Genomic DNA, 27253 nt, shown 5'->3' with positions numbered 1-27253 from the left:
GGCCATGAATTTAGCAGACAACGAAACATGCCTACCTATTACTCTCTCCGTTTCAAACTATAAGACGTTTTGGTTTTCTAGATATATAGTTTTTGCTATACACTTAGATATACACTATGTCTAGGTACATAGCAAAAATAATGTATCTAGAAAAACCAAAACGTATTATAATCTGGAACAGAGGGAGTAATAATAATTAACATTAAGAGAAACAATTGGTAGTGATGCATCAATGTGTCCTATTGTTGACACATGTCTGCTGTTTTATTTGAAGAATATCAAGAAAACAGATACCCTATGTGTAACTTTGACCACTATTTTTTTACGCAACTTTGACCACTATATTTTACTAGAGTATATATTTAAATGATCCAAGACATAAATAAGCTCATAAATTATAAAACAATCGACGCACTTCTCATGTCTCGGAACTAATTATTTCAAATGTTATTGATACTTTTCAAAAGTTTGAGCATAGCTTGTCGAAAGCCACAAGCAGTAGTAGTAGACAGGTCCAATAACAGATCTGGCCATATAGTGTACAAATGGAGAAAAAACAACACAGGACAAACAGTCCAGAGTCAATAAAAGAGAAATCAAGTAAGAACGGGTAACTTTTCTTAGCTGGGGCAGAAGATAAATTAAGTAATGAAGACGGGCAAGAGCTTATCATTGAAAACTTGTATGAATCTAATAACCTGAGACACTAGTTGTCTAGTTCCAGTTATTTCTTCGTCCAGACAGTGGAGAAAATTAACATTAACCATCCCTATACATCCCTATGTAGTCCCAGTCCCAGATGCTCAAATCTGAAAACCATGTAAACAATCGCAGTCAAATATATACAGATAAGAAACATTGATTACCATACATGTTCTATATAGACGTATAGTACATAAACTTAGCACTAGCAGCCTAGCAAGGCCGTAGCTGATCTGCACTATACATTTGTTCAGTGCAACATCTGTGAATACAAGCTTCTCTTGAAGTGCGATTAGGTCTAGGTAGTACAACCAGGTCTAGGTGGGTGTCATGCCCAGATCAGCGTCCCCGAAGACACCTGCCACTATGGTGCCAACATCTTCAAAACCTACACCGATGCAGAGTGGATCCCCCTTTGCAGAACTGTCTGCAGAGACGTCACTCCTCAGCCGCACGTTGGGACCTAGGCCGCACTTCCCAAGGCACTTGCAGCCGACGACCGCACCTCCAGTACCCACAGTCTTCTCGAACTCCTGCAGAAGAGCAAGCGCGCCTGACTTCTTGCATTTGCCGCCCATGCAGACCTCAATTCTGCTAGTTGTGGATGTCTCAGCTACTGCAACGCTGCTGACCCTGGTGGCTTGCACCGCGGTTGCTGGCTCTGAAGGTTGAGATGGCTCCGGTGCCAAAGGTGCTGGAATTTGAGGAACTATGATGGGGAGACCTGTGCTTGGATATGGCATTTCTGGTGCGGTGATTGTAGCGCAGCGGCTCATCCTGACAAGTTGCCCCTCGCATTCGCTTTCGCTGGACTCTGATGAGCATGAGGAATCGTCTTCATCCCTGCAGCCATTCAGCGTAGCCATTGCCATCTTCATTGCTTCCTTCTCCATCTTCATGGCCTTTTTCGCGGCCTTCTTCTGTTCCTTCTCCATCTTCTTCATGGCCTTCATTTGTTCCTTCTCCATTTTCTTCATGGCCTTCATTGCGGCCTTATCACACTCCATCGCGGAGACAGCTGCGATGCTTGATGCAACAACTTCGGGAATCGCTGTTGACATCATCATGCCCGGCTCAACGTTCATGGTTGCCTCGTCCTCGCAATCGCTCTCACTTGACTCAGAGGAGGACTCATCTTCTTCACACTTAATCATCGCAGTGGCATTCTTCTTCGCGTCATTCTCCTTCTTCAGTGCTTCCATAGCAGCCTTCTCTTCTTTCTCTACCGTCTTTATCTTGTATTCCTCATCCTTCATCTGGCTCAGCTCCTGCAGCAGCAGATCTGTGGCTTCCTGCGTGTACAGGTGCAAAGAAATGAGAACTCAACTTGAGAGCTTCAATCAACACACATCGAGAACACAAAACTATCAAGTAAACCAATTACCAACACTTGGTAATACACATGTTCAGTCCAAGTATTATGCGCTGGTAATTTCTTTTAAAAACCGTTGGGTTACCAGCAGGACCTGAAATTAGTTGGTAATAAAACGTAGCAATTTTTACCATTCGTATACCAAATCGACCATATTGCTTAAATCATCATCATGATTATCCTCACAGCGCGCCCGAATTCATCCACAGGAAGCAATTAATTGCAGCAGGCGCCACCACAAGGCCAGGCTACTAATCTTACTCAGATCCTTCATCCATTTCCCAAATCGAAACACAAACAAGACTACAAGGAAGAGGGGGGAGAAACAGAGGGCTCACCGAGAGGACCTTCTCCTTGGCCACGTCCCCCGCGACGAGCCCCATGGCCCGGAGCTTGCCCAGGTCCCTCGCCACCGCCTTCCTCCGCGGGGCCGCCTCGTAGTACCTGAGGTGCCCCTCCTCCGCGAAACCCCCGCCCCCGACGCAGGCCACCCTGGCCGGGCGCCTCCTCCTCTCCACCCTCGCGGCCACCGGGGACGCCGACGGCAGCGCGGATCGCCGGAGCGCGGCGCCGGTGAGCTCCATGGCGACGGCGAGACCTTGCCCGGCTGCCGACGCCACAAGTTTGTCCGTTTTTTTCTTTTTTTTTCCCCTACTGGTTTATTATAGAAAACAGCTCCTGCGTCACGCTGCATTGGTTTGGGATTTTACCGTTATGCCCCTTGGTGGCGTACGTGGCGCGCGCTGAGTGGCCGGCGACGGCCGCTGCCTCGCTCGTGCCGTTCGAAGATCCTGGCGGTGGGCCGCTGGGGTGCGGGTAATGGACGGCGGCGATGCGTGACACGTCAGCGAAGACGTGGTCTGGCTGGCGGGGAATGGACGGCCGCGTGGATCCTGCCTACGGTAGAGGATAGACTGAAGCGACAAGCGAGATAGAAATTTCAGAAGAGCTGGGGTCGTCGGGCCGATTCCAATTCAAGACTCAAGAGCGAGAGCGAGGGAGGCGCAGATCGAATTGGTTGATCCTGATGATGGCGGGCTGGATTGCTACCTGTGAACTTGCCGTGCCCCTTTTTTCTCTGATGATTCTGACAGAGAACCAAAATGTTTTCTGCAGGCTTAGATGCTGCTCATCTTCTCTAGGGTTTATTGGTTTCTTAGTTTAGCGTCTTGTTGCTTGCAGGAGGATTCACCGGCGGATTTTCTCGAATTCAGCATCTTCTGAAATCATTTACAGTTTTATGGTGACGGAATTGTGATAGGTTGCTTCTCCACACTTGATCTGTCGCCACATGGTCTGCTCCTCCGAGTGACGACACACCTGAAGGAGTGAAGGCTAAGCTTTTCCTCAAACTGGGATGAACTCAAGGCAAAGGTAAGGAGATGCCACCATCATCTACATCTTTGTTGTTATTATATAATATATATATACTGCATTCAGTATATGCTTGTTACACTGAATATCTGTATTCATATTAGTAGTGACTTAGACAGGATTGCTACATTGCTATTTGTGTAATCTTCTTTCCTGCTTAGCTATGCTGCAGAGTTCATTTATTTTTTTGCCTTGTATCTATTTCACCAGGAGCTGGACAAGAAAAACCAACGCCTCAACTTTGTTAAGCCGCCAGTCTTGCTTGCTCGCCTATCACAAATTCAGACTATCGCTTCTGCCTGGACCTTGCCACGTGCTATGACGGCGCTGCTGAATGGAGCGCGACGAGGGACGCGTACGCGCCACCCTCGATCCTGATCAAGGCGTCATGCCTCCCCTTCTCGACGATCATGCCATCCTTGACCACCACGATCACATCCGCGCCCTGTATTGTGGACAGCCGGTGCGCCACGATCACTGTTGTTCTGTTCACCATCACCCGGTCCAGCGCGTCCTGCACTGTCCGTTCAGACTCTGCATCGAGCGCGCTTGTCGCTTCGTCGAGCAGAAGGATCTTGGGATCCTTAATGATGGCGCGGGCAATGGCGACGCGCTGCTTCTGCCCTCCTGATAGCTGAGCCCCACGCTCACCGACCATGGTGTCATATCCCTGCATTGTTCAGGTAACAGCTGATCTCTGTAAGGTGACATTTTTAACATCTCATCTAGTTCAGAGTAGGCAGTAAGCAGTAGTACATTTGAGGCATTGTTACCTGATGCAGTGAACTGATGAACTTGTGAGCATTTGCCAACCGTGCGGCAGCCACGATATCTGATTCTGTTGCTCGCCCGTCCTTTCCATAGGCAACGTTTGCCCGTATCGTGTCGTTGAACAGCGATGGTTCTTGACTCACCAGCCCCATCTGTTGCCTTAGCCATCTCAGCTGGAACTTCTGTATGTCCACTCCATCTAGGAGTATATGGCCTGCGTTAGGATTATAGAATCTCTGCAGCAACGCTATCGCTGTTGATTTGCCACTACCACTCTCTCCAACAAGTGCAACAGTCTGGCAGAGGTAAGACACAAAACGCAAACAGTTAGCTAGGTTCGGTTTCATAAACTTGTACGCTATATGATGATTGGTTGAAATCAAATAACACTGTAATCCTGAGAAATTAAGATGTTTTGTACCTTTCCAGATTGAATTGTCAGGCATAGGTCTTGGAAAATCTGAACATTGGGCCGTGTTGGATATCTGAATCTCACATGCCAAAATTCGATGTTGCCACTTAGTGGCTCCAGGGTTACCCCAGCATCATCGCTTGGATCTATCCTTGATTTTCGATCCATGATGGCAAATATAGAAGATACGGCTGATTTTGCTTTGGAAGAATCTGATGTGAGGGTACTCGTATGTGACACCCCGATTGCTGCCATACTGAGAGCAAGAAATACCTGCATTCAGATGCCAAAGGTAGGATAATGTTTTCCTCTGCAATTACTATATTTAGCCAGCCATCATATCATTGAACCATCTTTTCAATGCAAAAGTATATCATTTATAAAAGCTTTGTAAAATTGAAATCCATCAGTAAATATCTTTTTGAAAGTTTATTTGAAGTCAGAATCGTTTCTTCATAAAGTTGCATTCAAATGTCCATGATAGGATAATCTTTTGGTCTGCAATAATATTAACTAGATATCAAAGTCAAAGATCATTGCAATGTCCAGGTTTATATGTCAGTGCCACGGTAAAAACATATATCATTTACAAATGTTTGATACCATTAAAATTCACTTTTTTATAATGTAAACATATCATATTTAACATGATACATACCCTGAAAACTTTGGGAAAAGTTGTTTTCTCGTTCTCTACAAGCCGTGCACCAGCATAGAAGCTGGCTGCATAGACTCCAAACAGCAAGAAGAAGGAAACCCCAAAGCCAACACCGTTTGTTATTCCTGTCCTGATCCCTGCTCTTAAAGGTCCTTCACATTTTTTCTTGTACAAATCCATCACCTTTTCTTCAGCTGAAAATGACGCCACAGTCCTTATGCTGCTCACTGCATCATTTGCTACTTGACTTGCCTCCTCATACATCAACTGAAATCATAACGCGGAATCAGTGAATTGATGAAATGTGAATAATATGATCAACCAACTGAAGAAACAGCAACATTTGTTATGGCTTCTTGTCATACCTTTGCATCTGCACTGAATCCCTGAATAAACTTCATCTGGATCCATCCATTGAGGCCAATAAGCGGTATCAGAGCCAGTATAATAAGAGAGAGCTCCCAGTTTGATACAAAAGCAATTACCAGACCGGCAACTAAAGTAGCCAAGTTCTGCACCACCAGTTGCAATGCATCACCCACAAGCCCCCGAACTTTTGCTGCATCCGCCGATAGCCTTGCGCCTATTGCTCCACTTGAATTCTCTGGGTAATCGAACCATTCGATCTCCATATTGACCACCTTTTCAAATGTCATCAGTCTGATCCTTCTTATCAACTTGCACCCAGCCACTGAGAAAAGGTATGAGCCAAGAGGAAGTGACAAGAAGTACACTGCACCGAATACCAAGAACATAGATGACCAAAACTCAGCATCCTTCCTCAGAATACGTGGTGGCTCATAAAATGCTTTGATCACATTCGATAGGAGTATGGCAAAGATCGGGAAGATCATTCCGCTGACAGCCGAAGCAATAGAACCAAGGATAAGCACTGGGATTTCGGGTTTGTTAAGTGAGGCGAGGCGACTGAGAGGCACTTCGTGCTGAATTTCTTCATCTATATTCTTTGATGAACTGTTCTGGACGTCAATTTCTAGAGGCACACCATGTGATACTGAGAACGAGTGGTTGCTGCTGCTGTTCTGTGGTGACCTTCGGCTTGGTGACTGATTTGTCGACATTTGTTTGCCTAAGTGAATCCCAGAATCACCCTTCCTGCTTGACTTGTTCTGGTAGTTTGCACCCTCAGAAGCATGACTCGCTTCCTGTAGTTGTATCAGTTGACTGTAAGCTCCCTCTGGATCCCTTACAAGATCATGGTGTGAACCTGATGAAGTGTGATATTTTTAAGGAGTCAAGCAATTGATAGCAGAAAAGGCATGTTATGATTTCAGTAAAAAGGAAATACCTTTTTCGACTACTAATCCTCGATGAATCACAGCAATGGTGTCAGCATTCCTGACAGTGCTCAAACGGTGAGCAACTATGACAGTTGTCCGGTTTGTCATGACCCTATCAAAAGCCTCCTGTACAATCCTTTCGGATTCAGTGTCTAGAGCGCTTGTTGCTTCATCTAATAGTAAGATTCTTGGATCTTTGAGAATCGCTCTGGCAATGGCTATTCTTTGCTTCTGCCCACCTGAAAGTTGTGTTCCATGTTCACCAACTGAAGTAGCAAAACCCTGGGTAAATGTCAAAAACATCAAGAAATTCAAACACATAGCAGGGTAGCTTGTCTCATATTTTCTTTAAAATTCATCATCAGTGATGAAATTTGTAAATTCATAGGATAAGCAGTATTATGACCTGGGGCATTCTATCTATGAATTTGGAGGCATTAGCAAGCTCAGCTGCAGCTCTGATCTCCTCATCGGTTGCGTTGTCCTTGCCATAAGCTATGTTGTCTCTTATGCTAGCAGTGAACAGGACCGGTTCCTGGCTCACAAGACCGATTTTACTTCTGATCCACCTCAATTGGAACTCCTTTAGATCAACACCATCTATCAGAACTTGACCGAGCTGAGGGTCGTAGAACCGCTCAATCAAGCTGATAACCGTCGACTTGCCACTCCCACTCTGCCCAACCAGTGCGACAGTTGTGCCACTCTGTATGGCAAGGGAGAAACCGCTGAAGATCTGTTCATCAGGCCTTGTTGGATATGAAAAGTAAACATCCCTGAACTCAATGTCTCCCTGAATGTCGTCCAGCTTCCTACCTGTCATGCTGTACGCATCAATCTCAGGCTCCCTGTTGATTGTTTCGAACATCTTGTATGCTGCAGCCTGCCCTCCAGCAAACGCTTTCATGCTTGGAGATGCCTGGCCCAGAGCTCTGGTGATTGCAATAGCAAGAGGGTGAGCTTGCTAAATTAACCAGTTCTGTTGGTCTGATGGAAGAACTCCATGTGCAATCAACAGTACTTTGAATTCGGTGACAAGAAAGCATGCTGAGAGTGCAGTAGATGCATCATTTAGCACTAACTAAAGATAGAAAATTATCTCCTGTACATGATATGACACTGTGCCAGCGCAAAAGACAAAAGTGAAAAAGTTTGTCAAAAGACAAAAGTGAATTTCATGGGAATTCGACTCGGTTGGGTTGGACAATTATGGTTACTTAACACCACTAATGCTCGGTTTAGGAACTGCTCATAGAGCAAGCGGTTAAAGCCCCAAGGATGGGAGCTGGCCAGCCAGGGTTCCCTGGCTCCTACAATGGCCCCCAAAGAAGGTTGGGTCAAGTGGCCCTTTTCAAAAACACACACACAAATGCTCGGTTCCTGCCAACCTTGCTGGGTATGGATGGTATGAACCTGTTAAAACAAAAAGGCAAGGTTGGCATGATCTGCATTTGGTTTGTTGCTGCTAAAGCGCTAACTGAATAAACCAAACGTGCAGGGTTGGTCTAGCTTTATTTGTTTGCTGACAACATCTAGTGCTTTATCACCGTCAAACTGCCGAGTGGCCTGCCTGACATGTCTTAATCAGGGGCAGAATCCTGATAGATTTATCATGTAGGTATACAGAGAAAGCAACATGAACATTTGTTTCGTAGTCTTTTGGTTCCTGAAACCACCCAATCGTTTCTGGCAGTTGCAGATAAAGACTATTTGGTCACACGCTTGTCATGATCTTGACTGACACTTATTGAGGCCTTGTTTAGATTGTGAATAATTTCAACCCGATGAATAGTAGCACTTTCGTCTTATTTGGTAAATATTGTCCAATCGTGGACCAACTAAGCTCAAAAGATTCATCTCGTGATTTCGAACTAAACTGTGCAATTAGTTATTTTTTTTATCTATATTTAATGCTCCATGCAAGCGGCTAAAAATTGATGTGATGGAGAGAGAGTGAAAAAACTTGGAATTTGGAGGGTAACTAAACAAGGCCTGAGATGAGATTACTGGTGCAACTAAATTCTGTCGGAAATGCATGCGTTAGTGAAGATGGGAAAAAAAAACTTACAGTGAGCCAGTGAGCACTGCGAAGATGACATTCATGACTTGTGCTCCGGTGTAGCCCTTGTCCAGGATGAGCTTGGCGCCGTACCAAATTCCCAGGGAGTAGCCGCAGAAGAGGAGCACCATGACGATGCCCATGCCGACGCCGGCGGCGAGCCCCTCCCAGACGCCGGAGCTGTACGCCCTCTTGAGCGAGCTGCTGTACTTGGCCACCGCCCGCCTCTCGCCGGTGAAAGACGCGACCTGTGGTGGGGGGCGTGTGTGTTGCAGGGACGTGTCATCGAATCGGACCGACATGAACGAACGAGCATCGATCCGTGTCGGCTTACTGTTGTGATGGAGCCGATGGTCTGGTCGACGACGCCGGCGGCGTCAGCGTAGGCGGCCTGGCCGAGGGAGGCCATCCTGGCGACGACGCTGGACATGAGTGCGCCGGCGAGCGCGAGCGGCGGGATGGTGGCGAGCATGACGAGCGCGAGGAGCCAGCCCTGCGCGAAGGCGACGGCGAAGCCGCCCGCGAAGGCGACGAGCAGCTGGATGCACTTGCCGACCTTCTCGCCCATGGCGTCCTGGATGAGCACGGTGTCCCCCGACATCCGGCCCACGACCTCGCCCGTGGTGGCGCGCTGGTCGAAGAAGGCCACCTCCTGGCGCAGGATGGCCCGCAGGTACAGGCCCCGGATCCGCGCCGCCTGCCGCTCGCCGGTGATCATCCAGCACGCCACCTCTGTGTGGATGGATGGATCGATGTGCGTCAGTGAGAGAGTGTCGGTGGCGTGGAGCAGCAGTCGGAGCAGTGAGTATGTGTGTATGGACTGCACTTACGCACGAAGGATGCGACGGCGGATGCGGCGGCGAGGTAGAGGAACTGGAGCGAGACGGCGGAGACCCGCGCGAGGACGCCCCCCGTGTCGGCGGCGCCGCCGAAGGCGTCGATGAGGCGGGCGAAGAGGACCGTCATGAGCGGCATCGCGGCGCCGTTGGCGAGCGCGCCGAGCGTGCCCAGGGACATGAGCGCGGCGTCGGCGCCGTCCGCGAACGCGAACAGCCTGTGGAACGGCACGCTGCCGCCGCCGCCCGCGGCCGCCCCGCGGCGCCCCGACGCGGAGGCGGGCTTCCCATGGCGCTGGTCGCCGTCGGCGGCCGACGAGGACGACGGGGCGTCGAGGTGGAACGCCCTGCTGGACTCGGACATCGGCACGGCAGTCGGCACGCCGCGACTCCTAGGACACCTTACAATGGTGGCAGATGAGATGACATATGCCTCTCTGGCTGGAGGAGGGAGTGGCAGGTGTTTGTTGGCTGCTGGGTGCTGGATGAGAGAGGTGAGGAGAGGCCGGTTGGCCTTTGGACTGTTGCTCCATGGGTCAAGCACCCGTGGACCCGTGTCCGCCTTTGGACTGTCGTGTGCGTCCCCGGGGCACCACATCATCCATCCCAGCAGCACGGCAGCATATGCCGGCAACCTGCACACTTTTTGAACGTGGGCAACCTGCACACTCGATGCTCGGTTTCGGGATCACCGTTGCTAACCTCCCTCGATTAGGACATGCACAGCACAGCAGCGCTCTGGTCTCCTCTGCTCACCTGCAGCCTAATCCCAGTTCCCAGCCAGTACAGCAGCTAGCGCGACGGATGCCGTGTCGGTGTGTGGACGGGCGTCTCTCTCGGACGGCGTCACACACACACACACACACCCACACACTTGCCTGTCAGGATCAGGATGGTGCAGCGCGGTGCCTCTCGTCCGTCTCTCATGGGTCAGGGTCATGCCCATGCCTTCCGTTCCGTCCCGTCCCGTCCTGCCGTTGTCTCTCGCTCTCTCTCTCTCTCCCTCTCCGGTCCTTGACCAGCGTTTACTTCGCCTCCGCATACAGCCATGGATGGGTCAATGACCCAACCAAAGCTGCCTCGAGTGCTGCTTTCCTCCGTTTGTATCTTTTCAGCTTTGCATTGGCTGCCTGCTAGGAGTATATACTACTCCGTACACTAATACACTGTCACTGTGTGTACTGGTCCTGTGCCTCGTACAGTACTAGCTAAGTAGAGTACGTACCTATTATATGTTTTGCTGATGGGCACTTGTCAAGTTCTCAAGGAATTAGCCGCCCAGCTTAATTCAGATAGCTTCAGTGTATAGCCCAGCTTAATCTGCATGGTCGGTTTTTAGTTTCCTGCATTTGCAGCTGCATGCAGACCACTAACAAATGAATCTGCCATGAGTTGTGCAGGCATCGCATGAGACCGGGAATGATGGAGGCGGCCACACAAAAAAGATCTGGAGACATGGATGGCATGGGACGGTCCTGCTCCTGCAGCTGCTCCTTCGCCGCGTTTTATGTATGGACCACCAGTGTTCCTCAACCACCGCCGCCGGCGCTTTATTCTCCGACGGTGTCTGTTTGTACTGTCTGCCCCAGCGAGCCCTTCAAAGCTCAATCTGATGTACCTCTGGCAACTTCAAAGCCACTCATGCTGAAAACGTCTTCCGTTTACAGTTCATATATATCCTTTTTACGCTTAAAACTAACTCGATCGGCCACCGTAAGAGATCGAGAGATGTTCTTGGCTTTGTTTTAATTTGACAGAGAATCGAACAACTGACGGCCTACACTTGCAGCGATCGAATATACGAAGTTCCATTGAAACGAGAAGATGAATCGGCCCGTTCGCTTGGCTGAAAAAACAAGATAAAATACTGTTCCGGCTGAATTGTTGTGAGAGAAAAATACTATTTCGGCTAAAAAAAAGAAACCGAATAAGTCGGATTTTAAGAGAAGCGAACGGGACGAAAAGAGAAGCATTTTTTTTATAGCGGCTATACTAATCGTTAAACAATCTCATCTAGTGTTTGCATGCATATATAGTTGCAATGATGCACTCTGAAACTTTTTTCCTTGTTCTCCTTCGACGTGAGACGCAGGCCGGCCATGGTGACCCTTTTCCGGATGTTACTCGACAAAGTCTGCATCAATCCTTTTGCTAGCAACTTTAGTAGACGAATAGAAATACAACTCTCCGACGCTAGCTACATCTTTTGCTAGGTACGCTTGGATGGTAGCAGGAAAGACGCACGCTTTGTGTTTGCTTTAGTGGTATATATACGTACTCATCTTGTTCGTTTGTTGGTTTCAGCTAACCCAAACCAGCTAATCAATAGTATTTTTCTTTCACAATAAATCAGCACCAGCCAGTCCAAACCAGTCCACAAACCAACCAGCGAACGGGCCGACTGATAGATAGATAGATGGGCACTCCAGCTAGTAGGTCTGCTTTCAGTTCAGATGCTGCTTGTTTAGTGAGGCCTTGTTTAGATTGTAAGTTTTTTCACTTTCTCTCCATCGTATCAAATCTTTGGATATATGCATGGAGTATTAAATGTAGATAAAAAAATAATTAATTACATAGTTTGATTGTAAATTACGAAACAAATCTTTTAAGCCTAGTTAGACTATGATTAGATAATAATTATCAAATACAAACAAAAATACTACAATACCAAATACTGATTCCTAAACTCAATCTAGACACGCGCTAAGCTTTCATTCTCTTGAGTGCTACAGTGTTCGATGCGCACACAGCTTGAGTGCTACAGCTGCCGTCTTTCACTGAAACAGTAGCGCATTGAATGAAAGCTGGTGGTGCTAGCTCCCTTGGATGCAGGACAGACGTGGATGAATGCATCTGTGGGACGGTCAGCTAACAATTCCTGCAATCCGGGCGGCCTGTCCACGTTGCAATAACTGGGGCCAGCTGCAACGGGGACTGGACTGGACCATGCCAAATTGGCAGTGCCGTGCTCCCATGCCTGTTCCCAACTACTGTTTGGATCTAGTACTAAAATTTAAAAGGATGTCGGAAGAATATTATATAGGATATTTGATACTTATAAAAAAATAAATTATATAATTCGTCTGTACTCCACGAGATGGATTTTTTAAGCCTAACTAATTTATCATTAGCACATATTTACTGTAGCAAAACATTGTCAAATTATGGACTAATTAGACTCAAAAGATTCCTATGTAATTAGTTTCGTAATTAGTCTATATTTAATACTCCATACACGTGTCCAAACATCCGATGGAACAGCGACTAAAATTTAGAAGGGGCAACCAAACACCCCCTTAGTTCGTGCACTATGGAATATTTAGACGCGTACCTAGAATATTAAATATATATTTAAAAAAATAACTAATTACATAGTTTATAACTAATTTACGAGACGAATCTTTTAAGCCTAATTAGTTTATGATTTGACAATGTAGTGCTAAGTAGCACATGTGCTAATGACGGATTAATTAGGCTTAATAAATTCATCTCGCAGATTAATGACGGATTTTTATTAGCCGGTCTGTTCGCTGATTGGTTTTTGGGCTGATAAAGCCGGCTGATGCTGGTTTGTTGTGAGAGGAAAACACTGCTGGTTGGCTGATAAGCCTTGGCTAAAACCAACCAGCAAACATGCTACACCCTATACAATACCTTCCGTGACACTTAATGTGATACCCTAAAACTTTAAGCTCTAGATTTAAACAGAGGCCTGAGTAGTACAGGACTACATGTACAGTACTGTATATTGAGATGGATTTTTGAGAATGTAAAGGCGGTCGGGTCGGCTACTGGGTGGTGTCGCGCGGTCGCCGCACGCGTGCCCTCGACTCGCCGGCGGTTGGCCGGAGCGAAAGTCAGCCAGCTCAGAAGAGTTTTAGGCATTTGTGACAGGAGGGCGGAGGTAGTATCAGCGTTAAGTGCAGTTTTAACGAAAGAAATTAATAGTTTTTATAACATAGGATATCACACAAAAAAAATATTGTTTTTCAATCCATAGCTTTTATGAGTAATAATTATTTTCTCTTTCTCTCTCCTAACTCTATCTTCTTCCTTCAATGGGAGCGCGGCATGAGCTCCTTAGAAACTGGTGATTTCTCTCCAATTGCGATTTCATAGTTTCTGGGTGCATTAGGTCAAGAGAAGACCTAATTTTTTTATAAGGAAATTATTTCTAGAATTTTTGCTCTTTTTCTTCATTAATTATGTTACCATATTAACATTTTACTTACGTGGCAAGTCATTTAATAAGGATAGAAACCATCATCGATATATTATTGGGACTGCCCTAAGAACACACTAGTTTACGTGTACGTACTGGGTACGGTCTTCAAAGAGACGATAGTGGGTACATCGGGACTCGGAACTATCTGCGCATGCAGTGTAGCTTTCGGCGCCTTTGATACGTGCTGTCAGCTGGTTCGGAAAGCAGTATAAAATTTCGCCAGCAACGCTCGTTTAAATCAGGAGACGTAACGTCAGGTGTCATATAGCGTTATGTGAGACAAATTTATTAAGCCTAATTAATCTATTATTAGCACATGTATGCACTGTAGCACTATGTTGTCAAATAATGAGCTAATTAAGCTTAAAAGATTCATTTCGTAAATCAGTCGCAAACTATGTAAAATTATTTTTTAGTCTATATTTAATACTCTATGTATATATTTAAATATTCAATGGAATAGAGAGTGAGTTTTTTTTTTTTGAGACCAACTAAATAAGGCCTTATTTACCGGTCATCACCCTTCACCGGCGCTCTCCAGCAACGTAATGCTGTGTCGTCGTCGCCGTCAGTCACCATTTGTTGCAGCTATATCTAGATTCTAGCTAGCTTCTCGTAGTAAGGCCTCGTTTAGATGCATTCCAAATTCCAAGTTTTTTCACTCTCTCTTCATCACATCAATTTTTAGCCACTTGCATGGAGTATTAAATGTAGGTAAAAAAATAACTAATTACACAGTTTAGTTGGAAATCACGAGATGAATCTTTTGAGCCTAGTTGGTCCACGATTGGACAATATTTGTCAAATAAGACGAAAGTGATACTATTCATCGGATTCACTTTTTTTCGCAATCTAAACGAGGCCTAAGTAGCATATAACCACTGCACCATCATCGTCCATATATTGCTAGGAACTTACTTGCTCCACTTGCCTGGTCTCTAGTGTCATATATAGCTGATTGAGAGACCTAGCTGGCTTTGCATTGGCTACATGCGTGGGTATGTAGGTCGTCGTCCGAGTGCATGGCCTGTTTCCTGATGATGCTTTCAGCTCAGAGAGGGTTTTAGGCGCTTTCTGACGAGAGTTAGTAGACTTTGTGCTACTGGTGGTGTGCAAGTGCTCGTTCGCGTGCCCTTAAATCCGTTTTGATCTGTTTTTTTTTTCATCCGAAATAGTATTTTTCTCTCACAAATACCTCCAGATTCATCTAGATTTCTCTAAGCGAACAGGACCTTAGGAACAAGCTGGAAGCAGGCCAGTTTCATTCCGTGGTTGCTTGCTAACTTTTTAGCTGACTGAATCTCAACTCAAGAGTCCGTCCCAAAGTGTTGGGATAGCTATATATCTGATATATATACGATGCACAAAGTGAGCCTTGCTTGCACGCATACGTAGCAGAGTATGCATCCTGCGGGCCGCTGCTAGACTAAAGACTAATCTCTGAATTTGTTGCCGTCATTGTCCACACACCACACACATGCATGTATATAATACGTCTGCCTTGTCAGATCTATCGCTGCACCGAGATCGACCTCTGGATATATATCGGATATAATATTAAATATATACATGTACATGCATGCAGACTTCTTCACCGCCGTCGCCATCGACGATGGGCCGGGACGATGATGACCATGTACGCCGGCGTCAGATCGAGGACAGTGACAGTCGTCCAAACAGGTCGCCTCGATGCATGGATTATATCCATGTAAAAACGGAATGGAACCCGATCGATGAAATGCAAATGCTCATCAGCTCTCTATCTACCAAACTCAACCAACAGAATTATATTGTCGTTGTGAGCGGTTTGCTTAGCCATCCCTACCCAAACATCTCTTTAAATTATGTATTTATAGAGGAGGTTCCTCGGCCGTCTCGATTTGTAGAGGCGATTGGTGTTATCAGCTGTCCTTATTAGACAAATCTGTTATACTTGTAAAGTATATGGTGGGCCTCAGGTTGTTGCCATAGTTAGGATAGCCAAAGATAGAAACCTTGTAATCTGTGATCACGACAACAACCTAGAAGGAGTCGTCGCCGTTATTTGCGCTAGGACGTGATGATTCGCGATCCTTCCTAGCATGCGTCGTTCCCTCTCTGTAAGCCACGCCAGGGGTTATTCCTGGCCTATATTAACATGTAGGCGGCACGAGACAAAGTGCACGCTTCAAGCCCTCTGATAATCTTTCATGGTATCAAAGCCTACACTTAGATCCAATCCAATCAAACCCCCGCCATGTCAACATCCTATTCCACCGTCGCCATCAATCCCCTGGCCGGCCAAGGGGTCTCCGAGAAGTTGACGAAGACCAACTTCGCGCTATGGTGCATGCAAGTTCTCGCAGCCGTGAGGGGCGCGCGCCTGGAGGGTTTCCTCATAGGTGCAACAAAGGCCCCCACAACCATGATCAAGGAGACAAAGGATGGCAAAGAAGTGGAGGTCTCCAATCCCGCCTATGAAGAGTGGGTTGCTACGGATCAACATGTCCTAGGGTATTTAATTTCAAATATGTCAAGTTCTATTCAGTCTCAGCTAACCGCTTGCAAGACTGCTGCTGAAACATGGAGAGCCGTCGAGGGGATGTTCTCCTCGATGACTCGAGCGCGCGTCGTCAACACCAGAATTGCGCTCGCCACGATGAAGAAGGGCAACCTCTCCATGGCTGAATATGTCGGCAAGATGCGGTCTCTCGCTGATGAGATCACATCTACTGGGAAGACCATCGACAACGATGAACTGGTCTCCTACATCCTCGTCGGGCTCGACTACGACTACAACCCGACCGTCATGTCCCTCACCGTCAGGATCGAACCACTCAGCGTGGGAGAGGCGTACTCCCAACTGCTCGCATTCGAGCAGCGAATGGATCTGCTACAACCCGACGAGCGTTCCTCCATCAATTCGGCCAGCAGGGGGCGCGGCACATCGCGAGGACACGGTGGTGGAGGGCGCTCGCGCGGCGGGTCTTCTGGTCACGGGCGTGGGCGCTCCAGCGGGCCACCTCGTCAACAACATGGCACCCCTAATGGCGCCAACAACAACACACGTGGGCCGGACAGCAGGCCAAGGTGTCAGGTTTGCAAAAAGAAGGGCCACGAGGCTGACATTTGTTGGTACAGATTTGATGAATAGTTTGTACCAGATGAAAAATATGTAGGTGCAACTACATCCTATGGAGTAGACACCAACTAGTACATGGACTCCGGCGCCACAGACATCATTACTAGCAACCTGGAGAAACTGTCAGTTCATGATAGGTACAAGGGCCATGATCAGATCCACACGGCGAGTGGGGCAGGTATGGAAATTAGTCGCATTGGTCATTCTATTGTTACAACCCCTAGTCGTGATCTTCATCTAACAAATGTCCTCTATGTTCCTAAAGCCAACAAAAATCTTGTCTCTGTTCATCGCCTCACCTCTGACAATTTAGCTTTTATAGAATTTCACCCTGATTTCTTTTTTATTAAGGATCAGGCAACGAAGAAACTTCTGCTTAGAGGACGGTGTGATCATGGGCTCTATCCTCTTCGTGCTGGGCGCCAAATAAAGCAAGCCTATAGTGCTGTGAAAGTCTCCTTTGATAGATGGCATCATCGTTTAGGTCATCCGGCTACTCCGATCGTGGAGAAAGTCATTAGACAATTTAATCTTCCTGTTTTGTTGGATTCAAATAAACATTCGGTGTGTGATGCATGTCAGAAGGCTAAAAGTCATCAGTTGCCTTTTCCTAATTCTAGTACTGTTTCACAGCATCCTTTAGAACTTGTTTACTCTGATGTGTGGGGCCCAACGCTAAATTCTGTTGGTGGACACAAATATTATGTGAGTTTCATTGATGATTATAGTAAGTTCACCTGGATATATCTCCTTAAGTTTAAATCTGAAGTTTTTTCAAAGTTTCGAGAATTTCAATCCCTTGTTGAGCACCTCTTTAACCGAAAAATCATCACTATGCAGATAGACTGGAGGGGCGAGTATCAGAAACTCCATCCTTTCTTTGCTCAAGTCAGCATCACACACCATATTTCCTGCCCTCACACGCATCAGCAGAATGGCGCAGCTGAGCGTAAGCATCGCCACATCGTCGAGGTTGGGCTCGCTCTCCTTGCACACGCCTTTATGCCACTAAAATTCTGGGGGATGCTTTCATCTCAGCCACATATTTAATTAACCACATCCCCAGCAAGGTGCTCTCTTATGACACGCCTCTAAATCACCTATTTCAAAAACAGCCAGATTATTCACTTTTTCGTACTTTTAGAGGCCCAACCTACGACCAAATAATAATCACAAACTCCAGTTTCGATCAAAACAGTGCACCTTCCTCCGATATAGTCCTTTTCACAAGGGTTTCAAGTGTCTTGACCCAGATTCTGGCAAAGTATATATCTCTCTCGTGACGTCACATTCGATGAGTCCCTTTTTCCTTTCTAGAATCTTGGCCCTAACGCCGGCCGTCGTTTTCAGGAAGACATTAATCTCCTGCCATCTTTTTTGCTTAATCCTCTCATGACTAATACAGGGGCTAGTAATTTGACTGATCATGCGACTGGTTTTCCAAATAATCCTGCTAGCAATATCTGTGCAGTTGATGAAGAAATGCAGGAAGACATGCCAACACATGAAGGTGCACATGGCGCAGCATCCTCGGGTGCCCTCCTCGAGGCTGATCCTCCCGCACCTGCAACGGACGTGGCAGGCGCTTCCACAGCGTCAAGCGGGTTAGGCGGATCCGCCCGGAACTCTGGGCCCAGCCAACCGCCTACATCCACGCGTGCGGACGACATCGCGCGGGGCTCATCTGCTGCACGGGACCCGGCGCAGGTGCCGACCGGATCCGCTTCGGATCATGTGCCGCAGGAGTCCGGAGCTTCTATGGCTCCCTCGGTAGGGGGAGAAGTTCAGTGAATCCAGCGTCCCAGGACCTGTTTGCAAAGCGGCATTCGCAAGGAGAAGGTTTATACTGATGGTACAGTCAAATATTCTCTTCTCTCCTCTACTGGTGAACCTTGCAACATAGTGGAAGCTCTAGAAGATAGCAACTAGAAACAGGCAATGGATACTGAATATAATGCTATCATGAAAAATAATACTTGGCACCTAGTTCCTCCTCAGAAAGGGCAGAATATTATTGACTGCAAATGGGTATATAAAATTAAGCGTAAACAAGATGGCAGCTTGGATAGGTATAAAGCTTGTCTTGTTGCAAAGGGGTTTAAGCAAAGATATGGCATTGATTATGAGGATACTTTCAGTCCTGTTGTTAAAGCTGCTACCATTCGAGTTGTTCTTTCTATTGCTGTATCTAGGGGGTGGACTCTCAGGCAACTGGATGTACATAATGCTTTCTTGCATGGACTACTTGAAGAGGAGGTGTATATGAAACAACCTCCTAGGTATGAAGATCCAACTCGACGAGACTATGTATGCAAGCTAGACAAGGTGCTGTATGGATTGAAACAGGCACCAAGAGCTTGGTTCTCATGGCTCAGTAAGAAACTTTGTGATCTTGGTTTTAAAGGTTCTAAGACAGATACATCTCTATTCTACTACATTAAAGGAGATGTCATTATGTTTATGCTGATTTATGTTGATGACATAATTGTGGTAAGTTCAAGACCGGAAGCAGTAACAGTTCTTCTTCAGGATCTTCACAGTGAATTTCCTTTAAAGGACTTGGGCAACTTACACTATTTTCTTGGTATTGAAGTAAGTGAAACCTCGAATGGAATTATTCTTACACAAGAAAAATATGTGAATGATTTATTGAGAAGAGTAAATATGGCTGATTGCAAACCTGTAAGTACACACTTGTCCACTAGTGAGAAGCTTTCGATCTATGAAGGAGTTCCGCTAGGTCCTGAAGATATGATGAGATACAGAAGTATAGTGGGCGCCCTTCAGTATCTTACATTGACAAGACCAGATATTTCCTTCTCTGTAAATAAGGTTTGTCAGTTTCTTCATGCACCAACAACTGTTCACTAGGCGGCAGTAAAAAGGATATTAAGGTATCTAAAATCTTGTGTCAAACTTGGTCTAAGAATTAATAGATCAAGGTCCTTTTCTGATTGGGCTGGTTGTCCTGATGATAGAAGATCAACTGGTGGATTTCCAGTTTTTATCGAAAATAATCTTGTGTCATGGCATGCCAAGAAGCAAGCTACAATATCAAGGTCAAGCACTGAATCTGAATATAAAGCTTTGGCAAATGCAACTGTTGAGGTTATGTGGATCCAAACGTTACTAAAGGAATTGAAGGTGGCAAGTCCACCTGTTGCACGACTGTGGTGTGATAACATGGGCGCCAAGTATCTTGCATCCAATCCTGTGTTCCATGCCAGAACGAAGCATATTCAAGTGACTTTCATTTTGTCAGAGAAAGGGTAAATAACAAGCTCCTGCAGATTGACTTCGTTCCTTCAGAGGATCAAGTGGCAGATGGATTTACTAAGGCACTAAGTGTACGCAAGCTGGAAAATTTCAAGTACCATCTCGACTTAGGGAAGTTGTGATTGAGGGGGAGTATTAGACAAATCTGTTATACTTGTAAAGTATATGGTGGACCTCAGGTTGTTGCCATAGTTAGGATAGCCAAAGATAGGAACCGTGTAATCTGTGATCACAATAGCAACCTGGAAGGAGCCGTCGCCGTTATTTGCGCTAGGACGTGATGATTCGCGATCCTTCCTAGCATGCGTCGTTCTCTCTCCGTAAGCCACGCTAGGGGCTATTCCTAGCCTATATTAACATGCAGGCGGCATGAGACAAAGTGCACGCTTCAAGGCCTTTGATATTCTTTCAGTCCCTACAAATCGGTTTGTAGGGATGACCATATTGAGCCGGCCGGGATTTGAACCCGCAATCTCTTGCTCATGCACAAACTCCTCTACCACTGCACCTCACGATCACTTGTTGAAAGGTCTTAATATGGCTAGAGGGGGGGGGGGTGAATAGCCTATTTAAAAATCTACAAATCAACTAGAGCAATTTGATTAGTATGACAAAAGCGAAATGCAAACTTGCTCTAGCTTTACAAGGGTTGCAAGCTACCTATCCAACAATTCTAATTGTAATGATAGCTAGACACATAATTTTCTATGATACTACTCACTAAGAGCTCTCAATCTTTCTACTCTAAAGAACTCCACTAAGCAAACTTAAATAGCAAAGCAAGCTCTCAAATCTAATTACACTAAAGAGCTTGCTACAACTAGTTTGCAAGAAAGCAAGAGAGTGAGTAGGGTGATTATACTGACATGTAGAGGGATGAACCAATCACAAGGTGAATATATACCAATCACCGGGAGAATACCAAATGGGCAAGAGACAACCGATTTTCTCCCGAGGTTCACGTGCTTGCCAACACGCTACGTCCCCGTTGTGTCGACCAACACTTGGTGGTTCGGTGGTTAAGAGGTGTTTCACAAACCTCATCCACATGATAGGACACCGCAAGAACCTACCCACAAGTGAGGTAACTCAATGACACAAGCAATTTACTAGAGTTACCTTTCGGCGCTCCGTCGGGGAAGGTATAACTCCCCTCACAATCACCGAAGACGGCCACAAACAATCACCAACTCATGCCGATCCTCCACCACTGCACCAAGTCATCTAGGTGGTGGCAACCACCAAGAGTAACAAGCAAAATCCGCAGCGCAACACGAATACCAAGTGCTACTAGATGCAATCACTTAAGCAATGCACTTGGATTCTCTCCCAATCTCACAATGATGATGAATCAATGATAGAGATGAGTGGGAGGGCTTTGGCTAAGCTCACAAGGTTGCTATGTCAATGAAAATATGCAAGAGAGTGGGCTAGAACTGGCCATGGGGCTTAAATAGAAGCCCCCATAAAAAAGAGCCGTTGTACCCCTTCACTGGGTACTGATCAGGGTGACCGGACGCTCCGGTCCAGTGGACCGGATGCTGAATCCAGCGTCCAGTCGCCTGATGTAAGCCATGTGTCATTCTGAGTTAAACCTGAGCTGCCAGATCTCAACGGCTATTAACTGACCGGACGCTCCAGCACAAGTGACCGGACACTCAGACCCCAGTGTCTGGTTGTTTCCAGTAAGCTCCCAAAACCATCTTTTGCCGACCGGACGCGTCCGGTCATGCTTGACCGGATACAGACCAGCGTCCGGTGCTTAACCCTAGTCACGGTGCTATCCGACAACACGACCGGACGTAGCCCTACAGCATCTGGTCGCTAGGTGATCCAGCGTCCGGTCAGTTGACCGACGCCAGCATCTTTGCGACCAACTCCATTTCACTTCAAACTTCTTCACCCTTGCTCATGTGTGCCAACCACCAATTGTATCACCTTGTGCACATGTGTTAGCATATTTTTACAAATATTTTTAAGGGTGTTCGCACTCCACTAGATCCTAAATGCATATGCAATGAATTAGAGCATCTAGTGGCACTTTGATAACCGCATTTCGATACGAGTTTCACTCCTCTTAATAGTACGGATATCTATCCTAAATGTGATCACACTCGCTAAGTGTCTTGATCATCGAAACAAAATGGCTCCTATAATTTTACCTTTGCCTTTAACCTTTTGTTTTCTCTTTCTTCTTTTCCAAGTTTAAGCATTTGATCATCATCATGCCATCACCATCGTCATGATCTTCGTCATTGCTTCATCACTTGAAGTAGTGCTACCTATCTCATGATCATCTTGATAAACTAGGTTAGCACTTAAGGTTTCATCAATTAATCAAAACCAAACTAGAGCTTTCACTTGTGTCTACAATCTATTTTGGTTCCCCACATATTATACAAAACTGAGCATAAATTGATTATTTGAGGTCCTAAACTAATTCAAATAAAAAAGTTGTCAACTATAAAGTTTTATAACTTTTTGGGATCTACAACTTTCATTTTGGTAGTTTCTCCATCCGAGGTCACTTATAAAATTTGAATTTCAAATTTGAGAAATTCGAATGTAGTTTTGCTTGACAAGATGATTTCAAATGAGAAAGTTATCAACTACAAAGTTCATAACTTTTTAAGATCTACAACTTTCATTTTTACTGTTTATCTATCCGAGGTCGTTTAAAAAATTAAAATTTTAAATTTTTGAAAATTCAAACGTAGTTTTCCTTGACAAGATGATTTCAAATCAAAAAATTTAGGGGCTGTTCAATATTGAGATCTATAACTTTTTGAGATCTACAACTTTTTAATACTCAGTGTCTATTTGTTGGGGCTGTTCAATATTGAGCCGCCCCTACAAATCCGTCCCTACAAATCGATTTGTAGGCGCGGCTGAATATAGAGCCGTCTCTATAAATCGAGTCATTTGTAGGGACGACTGATAATACCGGTTGTGCCTATAAATCTATTTATAAGGATAACTCATTTGACAATCATTTGTAGGAAGAAACCGCTGGAAGCAGGCCAGTCTCATTCGGTGGTTGCTTGCTAACTTTTTAGCTGACTGAACCTCAACTCAAGAGTCCGTCCCGAAGTGTTGGGATAGCTATATATATGATATATAGACGATGCACAAAGTGAGCTTTGCTTGCACGCATACGTAGCAGAGTATGCATCCTGCGGGCCGCTGCTAGACTAAAGACTAATCTCTGAATTTGTTGCCGTCATTGTCCACACACCACACATGCATGTATATAATACGTCTGCCTTGTCAGATCTATCGCTGCACCGAGATCGACCTCTGGATATATATCGGATATAATGTATACATGCATGCATGTATATATACATGTACATATATACATGTCCACACACCACACATGCATGTATATATACATGTACATGCATGCAGGCTTCTTCACCGCCGTCGCCATCGACGATGGGCCGGGACGATGATGTACCATGTACGCCGGCGTCAGATCGAGGACAGTGACAGTCGTCCAAACAGGTCGCCTCGATGCATGGATTATATCCATGTAAAAACGGAATGGAACCCGATCGATGAAATGCAAATGCTCATCAGCTCTCTATCTACCAAACTCAACCAAGAGAATTATATTGTTTTTGTAGTAGTGTCGCCGGCGGGGTGCAAATGCTCATCACCTCTCTATCTACCGTCTCTTTGGTTCTTTCTTATTCCACGTGCTGTACTAGTGGAATGCTGGTGTGTTGTGTAGTGTCACACACATCTAATGACCACGAACATCAGATCGGTTGTATTCCTTTTTAATTTGGGACAGAAATTGTGTCGTAAACTTTTACACTTCTACTCCATTACACAAATAACTTTTGTGAGGTCTTCACTCTTCACATAACCGAGAAGCGAGCACATCATTTCTATGAAGTCAATCAAGAAATTTAAAAACAAAAGCAACCCAGAAAACAAAATGTGAAGGAAGCAAGATTGTTTTTTATTTTATTTTATTGATAACAAGAAGCAAGCTAGATTGAGCACTTTGATCGCAAAGCTAGGAGACAAATTGACATTTGGGCCGAAAGCCGAAACAGATGGAGCGGCCAATTATATAGCCTAGCGCAGCAACGAACGTGTCGTTGCATTGATTGGATAGCTTGACACTAACCCGTACTTGCATTGAGTTTTTATCTCCCTCTTCAATGCTCGCCAATGACCTTGAGTTTCTCCCATAATAACTTGAGAAATTTTTTTATTTGGCCCTAGTTTAAAATTGTCTTTCTTTTTTTAGCCATGAAATAAAATTTATTACCTATTTAGCCTCACTTGAAGTTTTGTTTTCTAATATGACCTTACCGTCATCTCCTGCCTCTGACACCGTTAAGTGGCACATAAAATGACCAAACTGCCCCTAAAACCATTTATACCTTCAATTGCTTCCCTGGGAGTCTTGAAGCCAAGGCCAATGCTCTTCCAGAATCGGTTGCCTCCTTTGCCTAGCTTCTTACCCTTGCCATATTTCTTTGAGCTATAAAATTAAGAAGAAATCTACTATCACAAAATGCATATCGCTCATGGAGAATAGAAAGCATGGACTCACCTGAGGAAAACCTTAGGTTGCTTGAGGAAAGCCTTCTCAGCGTAGAAACAGGATATGGATAGAAAACATTAGAACTACTTTGCAACTAGCTGAAAACTGCTGGAATTGCTTATACACATGAACAAACAAAAAACTTGGCAAATCCCTGACTACTGCAGTAAGTGCTGTGCTCTGAAATAATCAGAGTGACGATACTTACTGTTATAAATGCATCACATCAAAATGGGATCCCCATCAAAATATACTAAATGATGTCAACTTGATCATAGCACACAATTTAAACAAGTTCATCATCCTAAAAATTCAAAAGGGACACAGAGCACATAGTTCAACATAGTGTTCAACACATACATCATTTTCACACATCAGTTTCACAGTGCACTAGTTCGACACATCGTTTGATGCATACATCAAGTTCATATTAAAAGCGACATTGCAGGCACATGAAAGTCACAAACTGAGCCACCTTTTACTTCTTGTGCTCATTGCAGGGCTAGTAGGATTACATATTTTGCTTCTTGTGCCCATCGCAGGGCAATCAAGTATCAGTGGCTTTATGACAATGTCTTTAGCTATATTCTTCCTCTTCCTCTTTGTTTTAGCCTTGGCCTTCACAGTTTTAGATGTTGGTGTTGCGCCACTTGTAAGCTCGGTAGATGGTTTAGGTTGATTTGAGCCTTTTTTGGACCTGTAAAAATGCATATAATGGAGCATTCATTTTAGTTAAACTTGGAGAGATATATTGTATATAACTAACAGCTTATTGATTAATCTCTAAAAACTATGACAAAATCAAATATGCTCGTAAGCCATTTTTATGTGAATTTCCATGCATTTGATAAGAAACATGTTCTCATTGTGTACAAAATTGACATCTTAGAAAATCAGCAAGAACATGTTGTTTGTCATTTTTGCCTGCTCACTGCATTTCGCTTTCTGGAGAAAAGTTGGCTTGGGAGTGGCAGCTGGGCTTGTTAGGTTCTACTGTGTACTTGATCAACTTGTTTTGCATTTTATTAGGTAATAATTCATCTATATGTGCTTTTTCAGCCATATCCTTACTTAGCCAATTGACTTGTTGAAGTGAGTCTTGCTATGTGCTACAGATGTTTTCAAAGGGGTATGTATCTCTAGCATGCTGTAGCCTGTAGTTCACTAAATTGTCATGCCACCAAGCACCAAGCCAGCATGGCAATTAATCGCTAAATCATGTATATGGCTCGGCAATTAATCGCTAAATAAATCATGTATATGGCAAGCAGTAAGGTGGCCAATCGACTTTTGCAGGGCCTAGAACTTGGACATATGTCACTGCATCAAACCTACCTGACCATTAATGTTTTTGAAATTGTAAGCCTGAATTGCATGCATTCATTCTACCTACTACCTCCGTGGAGAAAAGAAAGCTGCTATGCCAGGAAACCAATAGAAATTAGTAGTAGTACCTTGCTGATCCTGCATATTCAGTCGTGCCTTGTTTGGACTTTTTCTTAGCTGCAGGCTCAATGCTTTGGCTCCTCCTACACATTCAGATATTAGTAATCGAAAATTTGAGCAAAAAATTTGTACAAATAAGAATCATACCCTGTTGATCCTGCAGATTCAGAAGCGCTACGCTTGCCTTTTTTCTTAGTTTCTGGTTCCACGCTAAGGCTATGGTAAATATAAATGAAGTTACATTCAAAGCATGTTTTCATATAATGATGAACACAAGATTTTCAGTTAACCTTGATAGAAAAGTGTGGCAGAACCGTCCGAAATAGCATACTTACGGAGGCGCTCGTCTTCCATCAGACACTAAGCACCCCGAAAGCAGGCTACAACGAACGGTGTCCGTCGGGCACACTCCGAGGGAGAACCCGAAAGATCCACATTTTTTCCAAGGATCCAATAATAAGAATGAGTTATAATACCAGTTCACTTCATACATCTGAGTTTCTTAAAAATTACATTATTACAATACCAAATACCAGAGTGCGGAATAATAAACAATGAATTTTTTTAAAATAACAACTAGCGATAAGGGCCAGGATTCCGTCTGAGCTCACCGGAAGGATCCTCCACACAAAGGTACTCTTCAAGCATCACCTGCAACAGGGGTAAATAAACCCTGAGTACACAATGTACTCGCAAGACTTATCCGACTAGTGGGAATAATTTCCTGACTCCAAGGAATATGATAGGCTTTATGGTTTGCTGGTTTTCTTTAGCAGAAAGCAACGCTAATAGTGAGTCCTTATTTAAGTCTTATTATATGCCGTATTAAATTATCACCTAGCCAGTCTATGTAAGCACCTGTTCTACTTTCAAGCAAGAGTTGAGTAATCAATTTCATGTCTTCTTCTTTTAACTTTCAGTTCTTACTACGATGCTAGAGTTAAGACAAGTCGTACCGACTCGACGGCGATTCACGAACCAATGTGCCCAGCTAGGTGCCCCGAAACACATGACTCGCTTGTACCCTAGGCACAAGCAGGACTAACCCATCACTCTCCTGTCCCGGGTGTCTAGGTCCCCGTCCAAACTTGGACTCCAAGTCCCCACTCCGGAGTCCTGGACTCCGTGTGGTGCAAGGA

At 45.1% G+C, this 27253-nt stretch overlaps 2 protein-coding genes, 1 long non-coding RNA gene and 1 other non-coding gene across 4 annotated transcripts; 2 read left to right on the top strand and 2 right to left on the bottom strand.

The window, feature by feature from the left end:
- Positions 1-843: 843 nt before the first annotated feature.
- LOC136516809 (diacylglycerol O-acyltransferase 3-like) lies at positions 844-2702 on the bottom strand. The gene is made up of 2 exons (XM_066510300.1): positions 2413-2702; positions 844-1994 (listed from the first exon to the last, which is right to left on the bottom strand). The coding sequence occupies exons 1-2, from the start codon at positions 2656-2658 to the stop codon at positions 1020-1022; spliced, it is 1221 nt and encodes a 406-aa protein (XP_066366397.1). The 5' UTR covers positions 2659-2702; the 3' UTR covers positions 844-1019.
- Positions 2703-3764: 1062 nt separating this feature from the next.
- LOC136515031 (ABC transporter B family member 4-like) lies at positions 3765-10089 on the bottom strand. Its single transcript, XM_066508728.1, has 10 exons — positions 9480-10089; positions 8984-9381; positions 8659-8897; positions 6997-7522; positions 6599-6872; positions 5655-6517; positions 5290-5556; positions 4641-4904; positions 4222-4515; positions 3765-4118 (listed from the first exon to the last, which is right to left on the bottom strand). The coding sequence occupies exons 1-10, from the start codon at positions 10084-10086 to the stop codon at positions 3765-3767; spliced, it is 4086 nt and encodes a 1361-aa protein (XP_066364825.1). The 5' UTR covers positions 10087-10089.
- LOC136515032 (uncharacterized) lies at positions 4387-11173 on the top strand. Its single transcript, XR_010773934.1, has 3 exons — positions 4387-4524; positions 4649-4923; positions 10886-11173. It is a non-coding gene; the product is annotated as an uncharacterized lncRNA (long non-coding RNA).
- A 5256-nt stretch (positions 11174-16429) lies between these two features.
- Positions 16430-16568, top strand: LOC136519265 (small nucleolar RNA Z247). Its single transcript, XR_010774819.1, has one exon. It is a non-coding gene; the product is annotated as a small nucleolar RNA Z247 (small nucleolar RNA).
- The last annotated feature ends 10685 nt before the right edge of the window (positions 16569-27253 follow it).

Source organism: Miscanthus floridulus, chromosome 17 (assembly GCF_019320115.1).
Source record: "Miscanthus floridulus cultivar M001 chromosome 17, ASM1932011v1, whole genome shotgun sequence".
Lineage (NCBI taxonomy): Eukaryota > Viridiplantae > Streptophyta > Magnoliopsida > Poales > Poaceae > Miscanthus > Miscanthus floridulus.
The sequence above is the reverse complement of the archived record's forward strand: the minus strand, read 5'-3'. Positions and strand labels throughout refer to the sequence as shown.